We start from the raw sequence: 14,893 nt of genomic DNA, 5'->3' as shown, positions 1-14,893 counted from the left end.
TGAAGGAAAGAAAAATGCAAAAAGAGGAGAAAGAAGGAAGGAGGGAAGGAAGGAAGGAAGGAAGGAAAGAGGAAGGAAGGAGGGAAGGAGGGAGGGAGGGATGGAAGGAAGGAGGGAGGGAGGGGGGGGGAAGAAAACAATCTTGCCTTAACTTTCAGAAATTTACTCCAGGGTTGGTAAGATGGCTCAGCAGGTAAAGGCTCTTGTCACCAAGGCTGATGACCTGAGCTTGATCCCCAGGACTCACATGGTAGAAGTAGAGAACTGACTCTTGTAGGTTGTCCTATGACCTCCATATGTTCATTGTGGCAAATAAGCGAAGGAAGGAAGGAAGGAAGGAAGGAAGGAAGGAAGGAAAGAGGGAGGGAGAGAGGGAGGGAAAGGAAGGAAAGGAGGGAGGGAGGAAGAGAGGGAGGGAAGGGGGAAGGAAGGAAGGAGGGAGGGAGGAAGGGAGGGAGGGAGGAAACTGGTGGGGGAGGGAAATTCTTTACATCCTGATTTTCTGAAGTATAGAAATGGTGACCTGGAAACATTTGCTATTATCTAATTCTGACCTTCATCTTAGACAGCAGTAAATCTGATATTGGTGGAAGACCATGAAGTTGTTGAGGGCAGTCTGGGGTGCGGCCAACAGTAGACCACATGCCTAACATGCACAAGACTCTGGGTTCCATTCCCAGCACCTATGCACACATGTATGGACACACACACACACATGTTAAGCAGACAGGCCTCCTGATTTCCTGGTCAGTACTGTGTTCACCCATTGCACCATATTTAAGGAAAAAAGCAGTTTAATATGAGAGAACTTTATGAGACACAGAAAGCTAAGGAAAACAAACTGCAAAGAACTGAAAGACAGGCTCCGCCCACAAGCCCCAGCACTGTCTCTGTAGAGCTTTGCGCAGTTTCTGACACCCAGGCAGTTGTATTAGGATAGACAAGACAATACTATTCTAGGACATCTTTATTTTTTTAATATTTTATTATTTTTATTTTATGTGTATGAGTGTATTGCCTGCATGTGTCTAAGTGCATGTAATGGTCCCGGAGGTCAGAAGAAGGCATCGGATTCCCCAGAACTGAAGTTACAGATGGTTGTTAGCCACCATGTGAGTGCTGGGAAATCAAACCCTGGTCCTCTGCAAGAGCAGTTAGTGCTCTTAACGGCTGAGCCATCTCTCCAGCCCCTAGGACATCTTTTTAAATGGTGGCTCAGCACTGCCCTACTCAGATCAATTAATTCCTTCTTATTAGATGTCTGCACTATTTCTCTTTTACATTATTCACTTAATGATTTTTGAATAGCAGTGAATCACTAAGGAAAGTGTACACTCCTACAACTTAAACTTGGGCCATCAAAATGTCTCAGTGAGCTCAGGTCCTGCTGCTAAGACAGACAAGCTGAACTGGATTCCCAGGACCCATATGGTATAAGGAAAGATCCAACTCTTGCAAGTCACCCTCTGACCTCCCTGGCATGCACTCACACTTGCACATACACAAAATAAAATTCTTTTTTTTTTTAAATCAACAACCATCAAAAGAGCGAAAAAAGACAATGAAAGCAAACCTATTTGAAAGGTTAAAAGTCAGAATTTTTTTTAAATGATGAAACTCTGGGGGCTGGAGAGATGGCTGAGGTACAAGCACAAACTGTTCTTACAGAGGACCTAGGTTTGGTTCCCAGCATCCACATGGAAGCTCAGAACCTGCTTCAGTTCCAGAGGATCTGATGCCTTTTTAGCCTCTACCAGCAGTGCACATCCATGATGCACATACTCCACCAGCACTGCACATCCATGAAGAACATACTCCACCAGCACTGCACATCCATGAAGAACATACTCCACCAGCACTGCACATCCATGAAGAACATACTCCACCAGCACTGCACATCCATGAAGAACATACTCCACCAGCACTGCACATCCATGAAGAACATACTCCACCAGCACTGCACATCCATGAAGAACATACTCCACCAGCACTGCACATCCATGAAGAACATACTCCACCAGCACTGCACATCCATGAAGAACATACTCCACCAGCACTGCACATCCATGAAGAACATACTCCACCAGCACTGCACATCCATGAAGAACATACTCCACCAGCACTGCACATCCATGAAGAACATACTCCACCAGCACTGCACATCCATGAAGCACACACTCCACCAGCACTGCACATCCATGAAGAACATACTCCACCAGCACTGCACATCCATGAAGAACATACTCCACCAGCACTGCACATCCATGAAGCACACACTCCACCAGCACTGCACATCCATGAAGAACATACTCCACCAGCACTGCACATCCATGAAGAACATACTCCACCAGCACTGCACATCCATGAAGCACACACTCCACCAGCACTGCACATCCATGAAGAACATACTCCACCAGCACTGCACATCCATGAAGAACATACTCCACCAGCACTGCACATCCATGAAGCACACACTCCACCAGCACTGCACATCCATGAAGAACATACTCCACCAGCACTGCACATCCATGAAGAACATACTCCACCAGCACTGCACATCCATGAAGCACACACTCCACCAGCACTGCACATCCATGAAGAACATACTCCACCAGCACTGCACATCCATGAAGAACATACTCCACCAGCACTGCACATCCATGAAGCACACACTCCACCAGCACTGCACATCCATGAAGAACATACTCCACCAGCACTGCACATCCATGAAGAACATACTCCACCAGCACTGCACATCCATGAAGCACACACTCCACCAGCACTGCACATCCATGAAGAACATACTCCACCAGCACTGCACATCCATGAAGAACATACTCCACCAGCACTGCACATCCATGAAGCACACACTCCACCAGCACTGCACATCCATGAAGAACATACTCCACCAGCACTGCACATCCATGAAGAACATACTCCACCAGCACTGCACATCCATGAAGCACACACTCCACCAGCACTGCACATCCATGAAGAACATACTCCACCAGCACTGCACATCCATGAAGAACATACTCCACCAGCACTGCACATCCATGAAGCACACACTCCACCAGCACTGCACGTCCATGAAGAACATACTCCACCAGCACTGCACATCCATGAAGAACATACTCCACCAGCACTGCACATCCATGAAGCACACACTCCACCAGCAGCACGTCCATGAAGAACATACTCCACCAGCACTGCACGTCCATGAAGCACACACTCCACCAGCAGTGCACGTCCACGAAGCACACACTCCACCAGCACTGCACGTCCACGAAGCACACACTCCACCAGCACTGCACGTCCATGATGCACATACTCTACTAAGTGCTATACAACCATGATGCACATACTCTACCAGCGCTGCACATCTATGATGCACATACACACAAGCAGGCAAAACACTCACACACATAAAATAAAAATAAGTATTTTAAATAAAAATGATGACACGCCACAACAGCAGTGGTTAAATTGCAAATGATGCAGTGCCTTTTGGAATGCCCCAGGCCCTTCGTGTGACCACCCACAGCCAGACAGTACTTCTTCCTCTCCAGCCCTCCTAGTCAATGACTAAGCACACTGACTCATGAGGAAAACTTACCGGCATTTGAAATACACTGTCCCTTCATGGCTCCCGTCATGCTTTCCTCTCTCAGGGTTGTCCCATTCGACTCCTAACCAGAGTCCTAGTAGAACAAGAAAACAAATGAGTGACAAGAGAGGATGTGCTACCTTCCTGTACACAAACACAGTTTGTAACAGAAGCCGTAGCACACCCTGGCAGGGGAGAAAACATCTCAGGAACTTTGCTGGGAATGTCAAACATGCAACAACATGTATGAGCCAAGTGTCAACAAAACCACAGCAGCAGTGAACAATATGGCTGAATTGTACTGAGCACACTACGCATAGATGAGCCACCCCATCACGCCAAACCAAGTAAAACAACATGGAAGGACAAACACTGTGTGACCCCCCCCATATACACAAGGCACAGAGGTCACCACAGTGCTGGCCACTTCATGAAATGGTATCCTAGTTTGTTTCTTCATTGCTGTGACAAAACACTCTGACCAATACCAACTTGGGAGGAAAGGGTTTATTTAGCTTACATATCACAGGTCACAGCTCATTAGGGAGCCTAAGGTAGGAACTCAGGACAGGAACCTGGAGGCAGGAGCTGGAGCACAGGCCATGGAAGAATGCTGCTTACTGGCTTGTTCCCCTGGCCCATGCTCAACCTGCTTTCTTATGCCACACAGGCCCACCTGCCCAGGGATAGCACCATCCAGAGTGGGCTGGACCCTCCCACATCACTCAACAATCAAGAAGGTGCCCCATGGACATGGCCACAGGAAGGAGGCCAGTCCAATGACAGCAATTCCTTAATTGAGGCTCCCTCAACCCAGGTGTGTCAAGTTGACACCAAAGCTATCCAGCACAACTGACCCCTTGTCAACTTGACACATAAACACATCACTGTTAAATCATAACCTTTCCAATTCTTGTCCCCAAGATATGTTAACATTAATATCACAACATAAGACAGTACAACCTTAAAAGCCCCCACAGTCCTTTAAAAAAATCCAAACACTTAAAAGTCCGAAGTCTCTTTTAAAAGTCTCTTAACTGTGGGCTTCGGTAAAATCCGAAACAAGTACTGTCTTATTTCAAAGGGAAGAATCGGGCACACCTAAGCAAAATCAAAGTCCAGCAAAGTAGCTCAAGGCTGGACATATGGGATTCACTCACGATCTTCTAGACTCCAAAGGGTTCTGTCAGCTCCACTTCTCTGATTCTGCCGTTCACAGCACACACAGCTCATCTCGCAGACCCAGGCCAGCTCCATTCCACACCTACTGCTGCCCTTGGTGGTCGTCCCATGGTCCCAGCATCTCCAAAAAGCTGGGGTCTCCACTGAAACTGAGGCTGCACCTTCACCAATGGCTTCTTCTAGCCTCTCCAGGTGCAATGCCTCAGATTCTCTCCATGACCCCTTCAATCCTGGGGTCTTCACTGCAACTGAAGCTGCACTTTCACCTATGGCCTTTCCTGGCCTCTCAGGGTGCCAGGCCTCAGCTGCTCTCTGTGACCCCTTCACACTTTCAACACCAAAACCATGCAGGAGACTCTTACACATTACCAAGTCCTGCTTCCAGCTTGAGACAGAGGCTCAGGTGCTCTGTGTGCTGACCCTGAGGAAATACCTCCCAGAAGGCTTCACTACAGTGATGCTGGTCTCTTGTTACTTACAGCTGATTTTTCAGCCCCAGCTAACCAGCATCAATTGTCCCAGTAAAGCAAAGGTTTTACTTCAGGTTCTGCTCTCTTACTCACAGCTGATTCTTCAGCCCCAGCCAACCAGAACCCAGATTCTCAATTCAAAAATCTCACAAGAACAGCCCTGAAAGTCTCTGCTTCCCTTTGAAGCTTCACAAGCCAGGCCTCTATCGTCCACAACTCTTTCAACATAACTGTTCAACTGTGTGTCAACTTGACACCAAAGCTATCCAGCACAAATGGCTAATGCAGGTTGTCCATGTTTTATGATTGTAAATCTAACAAGGCTGAAATGATAAATTCTAAGCTATGTGCTTGTAACCACAATAACAAAAGGTCCAGAGGGGCTTAAAAATGAAGGTGAGCAAGATGTGGTGGCGCACGCCTTTAATCCCAGCACTCCGGAGACAGAGGGAGGCGGATCTCTGTGAAGTCAAGGCCAGCCTGGTCTACATAGTGAGTTCTGGGCCAGGTGGGGGCTACAGGGAGACCCTGTCTCAAAAAGACAGAAAAAAAAAAAAAACAGACCAGAAACAAAGTTGTCCCAGATAGAAACCTGCAGCTACAAGGGGGTGAGAAAGGGGCAAACACAGGGCAACTCTAGATCAGAACAGGCAATATAAACGCCACCAGCTCTGTGAGTATAAAATACACACAAACGAAAGCATCCACCACATGAACAGAGAAGGGAGAAGTGGAGCTAAGCACTCAAGAGTGCCCAGGTCTTTGCATGATCCTGGAGGTTTAAAATTATGAGTTATTAGGGCTTCTTATGTCAGAGCAGCATTTCTTAACCTCCAGAGGAAATGAGGTAATTTTTTAAAAATTTATATCTAGAGGGCTGGAGAGATGGTGAAGAGCCCCAGCTGCTCTTGCAGAGGACCTGGGTTCAGTTCCCAGAACCTACATGGCAGCTAATAACCACCTGTAACTCCAATTCCAGGGGATCCGACACCCTCTTCTGGTCTTTGTGGGCATTGTACAACATGGGTACACATATATATGCAGGCAATTACACTCATACACGTAAAATAAAAATAAAATATTTTTAAATGTATATCTAATTAATAGAGAAGAAGAAGAAGAAAGAAAATCCAATGTTGGGGGCTGGAGAGATGGCTCAGCGGTTAAGAACACTAGTTGCTCTTGCAGAAGAGCAGGGTTTGAATCCAAGCACCATCACATGGTAGCTAACAACTATCTGTAACTCCAGCTCCAGGGAATCTGATGTCCTCTCTGACCTCTGCAGGCACTGCACAATGGAGCTGCACTTACCTTCATGCAGGCAATACACTCATACACATAAAATTTTAAAAAAATAATAAAATATTTTAAATTAAAAAAATCCACCAGGCGTGGTGGCGCACACCTTTAATCCCAGCACTCGGGAGGCAGAGGCAGGCGGATCTCTGTGAGTTCAAGGCCAGCCTGGTCTACATAGTTCCAGGACAGCTGGGGCTACAGGGAGACCCTGTCTCAAAAAGACCAATAAATAAATAAATAAATAAATAAATAAATAAAATAAATTTTAAAAATCCAATGTTGTGCTATGTATATAGTACAGATGTGTTGAGGGGGAGTTGCAGGTGCACATGTATGTGCATCCATGTAGAGGCCAGAGGTCAATCAGATGTCATTCCTCAGGAACCATTTGCCTTGTTGTTTTGAGACAGGATCTCTCAGTGGGACCTGGGCTCACAAAGTAAGCTAGGCTGGCTGACCAGTGAGTCCCAGGATCTGTCTAACACCACCTCCCCAGTACTGAGATTACAAGCACGCTCCACCACACATGGGTTTTTACATGGAGCTGAGGATCAAGCTCAGATCCTCATGCTTGTGTGGCAAGAACTTAACTGAGTCATCTCCTTAGACCTTCTACATTATAATTAAATGAAACATCAGTAGTCTAAAAGGGTCCTTATGAAAAGAGAGAGCTGGATACATCTTATAACCCCAGCTGCTTAGGAGGATGAGTAAGGGAGGATCATGAGATCAAGGCCAACCTCAGCAACAGGGCAAAACCCTATCTTCACACACACTGTCAGCAATAAAAACACTGTTGGGATTTTGATGGGGAATGAACTCCATCTGTAGACCACTTTAGGCAGCAATGACCTTTTATCAAAATAAGTCTTCCAATCCATAAACGCAGGATGTCTTTCTATGTATTTTTGTCTTTTTAATTCTTTCTGCAGTGTTTTGTAGTTTTCATTCTTATTAATTCCCCAGAATTTTACTCATTTTCACATTGTGTATGTACACAATGACGAGTTACAGTCACATATACATAGTGGAAAGTTACAGCCATGTCTCATACATAGGAAGAAAAGAAATTCTGACACAGGCTACAACCTAAATGAACCTTGAGGACCTCATGTCAAGTAAAACAAGCCCCACAAAAAGGCAGACACTGCGTGATTCTGCTTATGACTCCCGAAGGAACCAAGTTCAGAGACAGAGAGGGGCTGATGGGAGAAGAGGAGAAGTACTATTCTGTGGGCATGGATCCAGAGTGAATGATGAATTCTAGACACAGGGCACGATGCATTTTAAATAGTTAAGTCAGGTGCCAGTCATGATAGTGCACACCTATAGTCCCAGCACTCAGGAGGAGGCAAGAAGATACTAAGTTTTAGGTCATCCTGTGTTCTAGTTTGTCTCTCCATTGCTGTAACAAAATACTCTGACCAATTCCAACTTGGGGAGGAAAGGGTTTATTCAGTTTACATATCCCGAGTCACAGTTCATCAGGGAGCCCAAGGTAGGAACTCAGGGCAGAAACCTGGAGGCAGGAGCTGGAGCACAGGCCACGGAAGAATGCTGCTTACTGGCTTGCTCCCCTGACCCATGCTCAGCCTACTTTCTGTACAACGCAGGCCCACCTGCCCACCCACAGTGGTACCACCCATAGTGGGCTGGACCCTCCCACATCACTCAATAATCAAGAAGATGCCTCACAGACATGGCCACAGGCCAGTCCAATAGGGGTAATTCCCCAATTGAGGCTCCCTCAACCCAGGTGTGTCAAGTTGACACTAAAGCTATCCAGCACATCCTGTCATCAAGTTGAAAGCCAGTCTCAACTATATATTGAGACCCTGTCTCAAAAAAATCACCACCAGGGCTGGGGAATGTATCTCAGTGATAGAATGCATGTACATGAGGCCCTGGGTTCAATCCCCAGTACTGCTAAATAAATACCGACAATTTTAAAAATACAACCAAAATAAAACGATTAAGATGGGGAATGGGTCTATGGCCAACCACCCTGAACACACCTGATCTTGTAAGCTAGGCAGGGTCGGGCCTGGTTAGTGCTTGGATGGGAGAGAAAGTGTGGTTCTGTGGCTCAGGAGAGCTTGTACTTATGAGCATATGCTGGGAAAGCCTGGGTTCAACCTCTAACATAAAAAAGATTAAAATGGGGCTGGGCTGGTTGTGGTTGGCACACACCACTAGAACATGCTGAAGAGGCAGAGGCAGGATGATCACGAGTTCAAGGCCTGCCTGGGCTACACATTGCCAGACATGGTGGCGAATGTCTTTAATCTCACTTTGTGAGATCTAGGCCAGCCTGGTCTACATAGTGAGTTCCAGGTCAGCTGGGGTTTCAGGGAGACCCTGTCTCAAAAAAAAGGGGGAAGGCTGGGGAGATGGCCCAATGGGAAGAGTGCTTGTGTAGCAAGTACGAGGACCTGAGTCCAATCTCCAAATTCCACATAAACTTGGACACGGTTACATGTCTGTATCCCAGTGCTCCTAAGGTGAAATGGGAAGTAGAGAGAGGAGCTCATGGGCCAGCTAGCTTGACACAGACGGTGACAGTGAACAACAAAAGAGAAACTGTTTTAATCAAGGTGGAAGGTGGAAATCAACACTGGAAGTTGACCTATGACCTCCACATGCGTGCCTTGGCATGCACTCACACATGCACATATACACACATACACACACACAAAAAGATTAAAAAGCTGAATTTTATCTTATTTGTATAATAATAATTCACAAAAAGAAATAAAAATCATAAAGAGTATGTTCTCTAACCACCATGAGGACTCTGTGAGGTTAATAACAAAACGCTATTTGGAAAACCCTCATGTAAGACTAGGCGTGGTGGTGCACACCTAGAATCTGGCACTCAGGAAGCAGAGACAGGAGAATCACTGCAGGTTCAAGGTTAGCCTGGGCTACACAATGAATACCAGGCCAGCCATTGCTTCCTTGTCTCAAAAAAAAAAAAAAAAGGAAAGAAAATCCTCATATTTAGAAATTAAACAATATTATTTTTAATTACCTTGAGTAAAAAAAAAAGAAAACACAATATAAATTAGAAAATATTCTGAATGCTGGCTCAGTGTTTGCATTTGCAAGTGTGAAGACTGGAGTTCAGACCCCAGAACATGGATAAATGCTGACAGGTGTAGCTGCCCAATTATAATTCCAGTGTCAAAAGCCCAGAGTCAGGTGCCCCCTCTCCTATGTGCAAACTCTCCCAGACCTGCAGTGATTAATGGATCTCTCAAATTTCAACTCTCAGCAGAGAAGCTTCCTTACCCAGTAGATGGTGATTAACAGTGACCCACAACTGGCCAATGTGCAGAGAGCAAGAGGCTTCAGACTACTGATCTCTGAATAGGACACCTTTATCAAACTTCTGCTTCCCAAGTCTCAGGGATCATTGTGGAAGAGGGGGCAGAAAGACTGTAAGAGCCAGAGGGGGTGGATGACCACAAGGAAACAAGAGTCTTCCAGACAGCTGGGGAGTTATTCATATGAACACACAGCAATGTAAAGTACCATGTAAGGTGAAGCCAGAAAAAAAAAAAATCCCAATGTAGACATGGAGAAGTGGGTTAGAAGCCCCAACCCTGCCTGAGGAGCTACTGGCAAATGACGGCTGCTGGGACGGGGACACAAACTTGACTCTACAAGCTTTGTGTGTGTGTGTGTGTGTGTGTGTGTGTGTGTAATAGAGTATATGAAATTGGGATGGGGTAGTAAGGAGGGTGCAGATAAGGGAGGGATCTAAATATGATCAAAATACATTGTATGAAATTCACAAAGATTCTATTAAGAAGAAAGATTTTAATTTAATTCAATTTACCCTTTAAGCTTAATTATCTCAACAAGCATTTAGTTTTTGAAATGTTTAAATAATTAAGTCTTAAAACCTTGCTTAACGGAAGGCAGAAGGGATTGCAGAAAACAAACCAAAGTGGAGGGAAAATGTGACTGGCCAAAATACCTCAAATAAGGACCAGACCCCAAGCTAGCACACATACAACTCTCCTGTGACCTAATCCATTTGTCAAAGGTCTTCATGTAAGAAATAAGAGCAACTAACTATTGCTTTCTTCAGAAAAACTATCAGAATGCATTGACTTTACCAAGAACACTAAGCATGAGGCCATTCTTCCACATGACAACAAGCAAGCCACTTCTGAGTAGAGCATGGGAAGGGCCAAGTGCCCACTCGAGATTAGCTTCAACTAGTTTAAATAGTCTGACTAGTTCTTCCCTGGAGCCTATTCATGTGGCCTCACCTGTCAGGCGCCAACTTCACGGTCAGGTGCCAACTTCACAGTCAGGCATCTGTGTTCTACATCACAGGGTGGTTAGACCCTGACAGTCACCACCTGGCAAATATAAACCCAAAGGCTGAAGCATAGGATTAATTTAAAACAACAGACAGAGCTGTCTCACACAACTGATGCTCTGGTTAACATCCGTTTCCTACTCTCTCTGGACTCAAGCCACATGAAAAACCAACCATAATCAGACCCAATGAATTAACTAACCCAACTGTGGCTGTAATTACAACATTGCAGAGATGGAGGCAGGAGTAGGAATTCAAGACAAGCCTAAACTACACAACAAGTTCAAGACCAGCCTAGGCTATATAAGGCTCTGTCTTTCTCAAGAGGGAAGGAGGGAAGGAGGGAAGGAAAGATTAACTAATCCAATGAACCTAGTACCACACTTCTTGATATTTATCCAAATAAGATGAAAGCTTATGCCACATAAAAACCTGCACACAGATGTCCACAAAAGTTTTGTTCTCAACTGCCCAAACTGAAAAGCAACTAAGAATTCCTCCAGTCAGTGACCGTATATACTGCGCATATCAACATTAAAAATCAATGAGTGGATCGAATGGTGGTGCATACCTATAATTCCAGCATTCAGAAGGCAGAAGCAGGAGGATCACTACAAGTTCAAGGCCAACCTAGTATACATAACCAGTTCTAGGCCAGTCAGGAATATACAGTAGGATCCTATCTCAAGAAACAACAAAGAAGCCCAGTGTGGCGGCAAACACCTTTAATCCCAGCACTCAGAAGGCAGAGACAGGCTGCTCTCTCTGAGATCAAGGCCAGCCTGGTCTACATAGCGAGTTCCAGGCCAGTTAGAGCCACAGGGAGACCCTGTCTCAAAAAGACAAAATGAAACTTTAAAAGAGAACAAAAAGAACAACAAAAATAGATGATGGAGGGGCTGGAGAGATAGCTCGGCAGCTAAGAGCACTAACTGCTCTTTCAGAGGACCAGGGTTCAATTCCCAGTACCCACATGGTGGCTAACAACCATCTTTAATTCCAGTTCCAGGAGATCCGATGCCCTCTTCTGACCTCCTCAGGCACTGCACAACATGGATGCACTTATACACATGCAGGCAACACATTCATATACATAAAATAAATAAAATCTTTTTAAAAACTTTTTAAAAAAGCCAGGAATGGTGGCATTCTCCTATAATCCCAGCACTTGGGAGGCAGAGGCTCGTGGATCTCTGTGAGTTCAAGGCCAGCCTGGTCTACAAAACAAGTTGCAGACCAGCTGAGGCTACAAAGAGACCCTGCCTCAAAAAGACCAAAAAAAAAAAAAAACTTTCAAAACAAAACAAAACAGAGCACTGGCTGCTCTTACAGAGGATTTGGGTTTGTTCCCAAAACCCACATGGCATCTAACAACAATCTGTAATTCCAGTTTCAGGGGATCTGACACCCTCCTGGTCTACAAAACAAGTTGCAGACCAGCTGAGGCTACAAAGAGACCCTGCCTCAAAAAGACCAAAAAAAAAAAAAAACTTTCAAAACAAAACAAAACAGAGCACTGGCTGCTCTTACAGAGGATTTGGGTTTGTTCCCAAAACCCACATGGCATCTAACAACAATCTGTAATTCCAGTTTCAGGGGATCTGACACCCTCTTCTAGTCTGTACAGGCACTGCATGCACAAGATGCACATACATATATTACTCAGGAAAAGGACTCCCTAGGGTCAGTGCCTTCTACCCCCATAAACTAACACAAGAAGACATATCACCATCAGATGATTACTTGATGAACATAAAACCCAAAATTTCAGGGCGCTGCTCAGTGGTGAAGCACTTGGTTAGTATATAAGAGGCTTTGGGTTCACCCTCAAGGCTGGGGAAAATAAGTTGTTTGGCAAATGGACTATTTAATGGAATGTGGCAAAGATATCTATCTAGATCCACCTGTCTCATGAGGTCAGTGACTGTAACAGGATAGGAGCTACTTTGAGTTTACTACCTATAATTTCAGGATCCACCTCCTCATGAGGGCTAGCCTGGCACATTTAGGTGCCAGGGATGCAGATGCCTTTGCATCTTCCAGAAGGATGAGGAAGACACTGCCAGTATCAGTCCAGCTGCTACTTCCACGGCCTGGCTTCTGTGACAGACCAAGTCCTAGGACAACCAACACTTAAAAAAAAATATATATATATATATATATATATACACACACACACACACACTCACATATATTATACACTCATTACATGCACACTCATATGTAAGCCTGCATATGTATAAGTGTACCCGTGTCATACATGACTCCCTCCTTCTGTGGAAGCCAGAAGAGAGAGTCAGATTCCCTAGAACTGGAGTTAGGAATTGTTGTTAGCTACCATGCAGGTGCTGAGAACTGAACCCAGGTGCTCTACAAGAGCAGCTGGTGCTCTTAACTGCTGAACCATCTCTCCAGTCCCTAACACCTTTTTTAAAAAACATCTAACTAAAGCAAGTCCAGCCAGAGGAAGGCTGCCAGTCAGCACTGCTAGCCAGGCTTGCACACACACAAAAGACATCTAACTACATTTAAGTGATACAAGTCCAAGAAACTCAGAGATTCTATCCAGTCCCATTAGCAATATTGATGATCTGATTCACTCTCAGTTGATCTCTGTGATATTACCCTCAGAGAGGACCCCTCATCAGAGCCTCAAGATGTAGCCAACACTCAGAGCCAAAACAAAGTTTCTATCCCCCAGTGGCTGGAATCATGCTGTTTCACAGTTATCTTAAACAAAATTCAATCTCTTTGAAGCTATGAAAGATGCTGGTTTCAACAACCCCTAAGCAGCCTCAATCCTGGAATGTCCCAATGGCTCTGTGCTTTTATTATAATCTGTAACTTAAAAGTGTCTTTAAAAGAGCTGCAGTAGCCAAGCATGGTGGCTCAGACCTGGAAACCCAGTACCTGAGAGGCTGAGGTTATGAGGTTGAGGGCCATGTTTTTAAAAACTCACAAAAAAGGCTGGGCATGGTAGCACACGCCTTTAATCCTAGCACTCGGGAGGCAGAGGCAGGCGGATCTCTGTGAGTTCAAGGCCAGCCTAGTCTACACAGTAAGTTCCAGGACAGCTGGGGCTAAAGACCAAAAAAAAAAAAAAAAAAAACACAAAAAAACAAGCGAACCTACGAAAAGAAAATGGAGTACAGAACTGGAAGACCAACTGGCAACAAAACCAAGTGGAGTAAGAGGCATCGGAGGAGTGAGCAACTGAGAACATCGCAGTGGGTGCAAAACATCACTCCACAGCAAGGAAAACAAATGTAACTGCCTTCCCCAGCATTGGAACTCTCAGCTTAACAGGAGCTAAGCCACCTGTCAGAGGTCTTGTATAAAGAGCCTAGAATAAGATAACAAGGGACTTCATTCAGTACCTCCTGCATCCCAGTTCACAGGCAGTTCACGGTGCCTGTGTCTTCACTCAGGCCTAGGTCAGTTCTCTCAAAGCAGTTAGTGAGCCCAGAAGGTTCTATCTGGTTTTCTGGGAATCTCACTTTCTACCAGAATACTGGCACATCCTAAAGAATAAAAAAATAAATAAAAATAAAAACATTCTCAAAGTGTAAGCAAAAGAATTATCTTGGGAGCCTGTTGAAAATGGAGAGTCCTGCCAGGTCTCAGGACAACTGCAGAAGATGGGGAGGAAAGATTGTAAGAACCAGAGGTGGTGGATGACCACAAGGAAACAGATATTCCAGGCTTCTGGGAACTTGCTCATATGAACTTACAGCAATAGTGACAGCATGCACAAGACCCCTGCAAACTCAAACAAACAAAAACCCAGCAGAGAACTGGGGAAATGGGGCCAGGCTTGGTGGCCTTCTTTAATCCCTGAGGTAGGTGGATCTCTTAGTTCAAGGCCAGGCTGGTCTACATAGTGAGTTTCAGGCAGCTGGGGCTACAGGGAGACCCTGTCTCCAAAAGACCAAACTAAAAAAACCTGAGTGTGGTGGTACGTGCTTGTAATCCCAGCCTTGGAGAGGCAAAACAGAAACAGGT

At 45.2% G+C, this 14,893-nt stretch overlaps 1 protein-coding gene across 4 annotated transcripts in view; it reads right to left on the bottom strand.

The window, feature by feature from the left end:
• The window catches only part of Tbce (tubulin folding cofactor E), a 55,311-nt gene that overhangs the window by 24,960 nt on the left and 15,458 nt on the right, over nucleotides 1–14,893 (bottom strand). For all 4 annotated transcript variants that reach the window (XR_003851701.1, XR_607742.3, XM_008847030.3 and 1 more), the window contains exon 3: nucleotides 3,617–3,701. Coding sequence is in view for 2 of the 4 variants with exons in the window: in XM_008847030.3 (XP_008845252.1) it covers nucleotides 3,617–3,701 (85 nt within the window). In the remaining 2 variants the exon portion in view is untranslated. The remainder of the gene's footprint in view (nucleotides 1–3,616; nucleotides 3,702–14,893) is intronic.

Source organism: Nannospalax galili, unplaced genomic scaffold (assembly GCF_000622305.1).
Source record: "Nannospalax galili isolate Female #2095 unplaced genomic scaffold, S.galili_v1.0 scaffold1463, whole genome shotgun sequence".
NCBI classification, from domain to species: Eukaryota; Metazoa; Chordata; class Mammalia; order Rodentia; family Spalacidae; genus Nannospalax; species Nannospalax galili.
The sequence above is the reverse complement of the archived record's forward strand: the minus strand, read 5'-3'. Positions and strand labels throughout refer to the sequence as shown.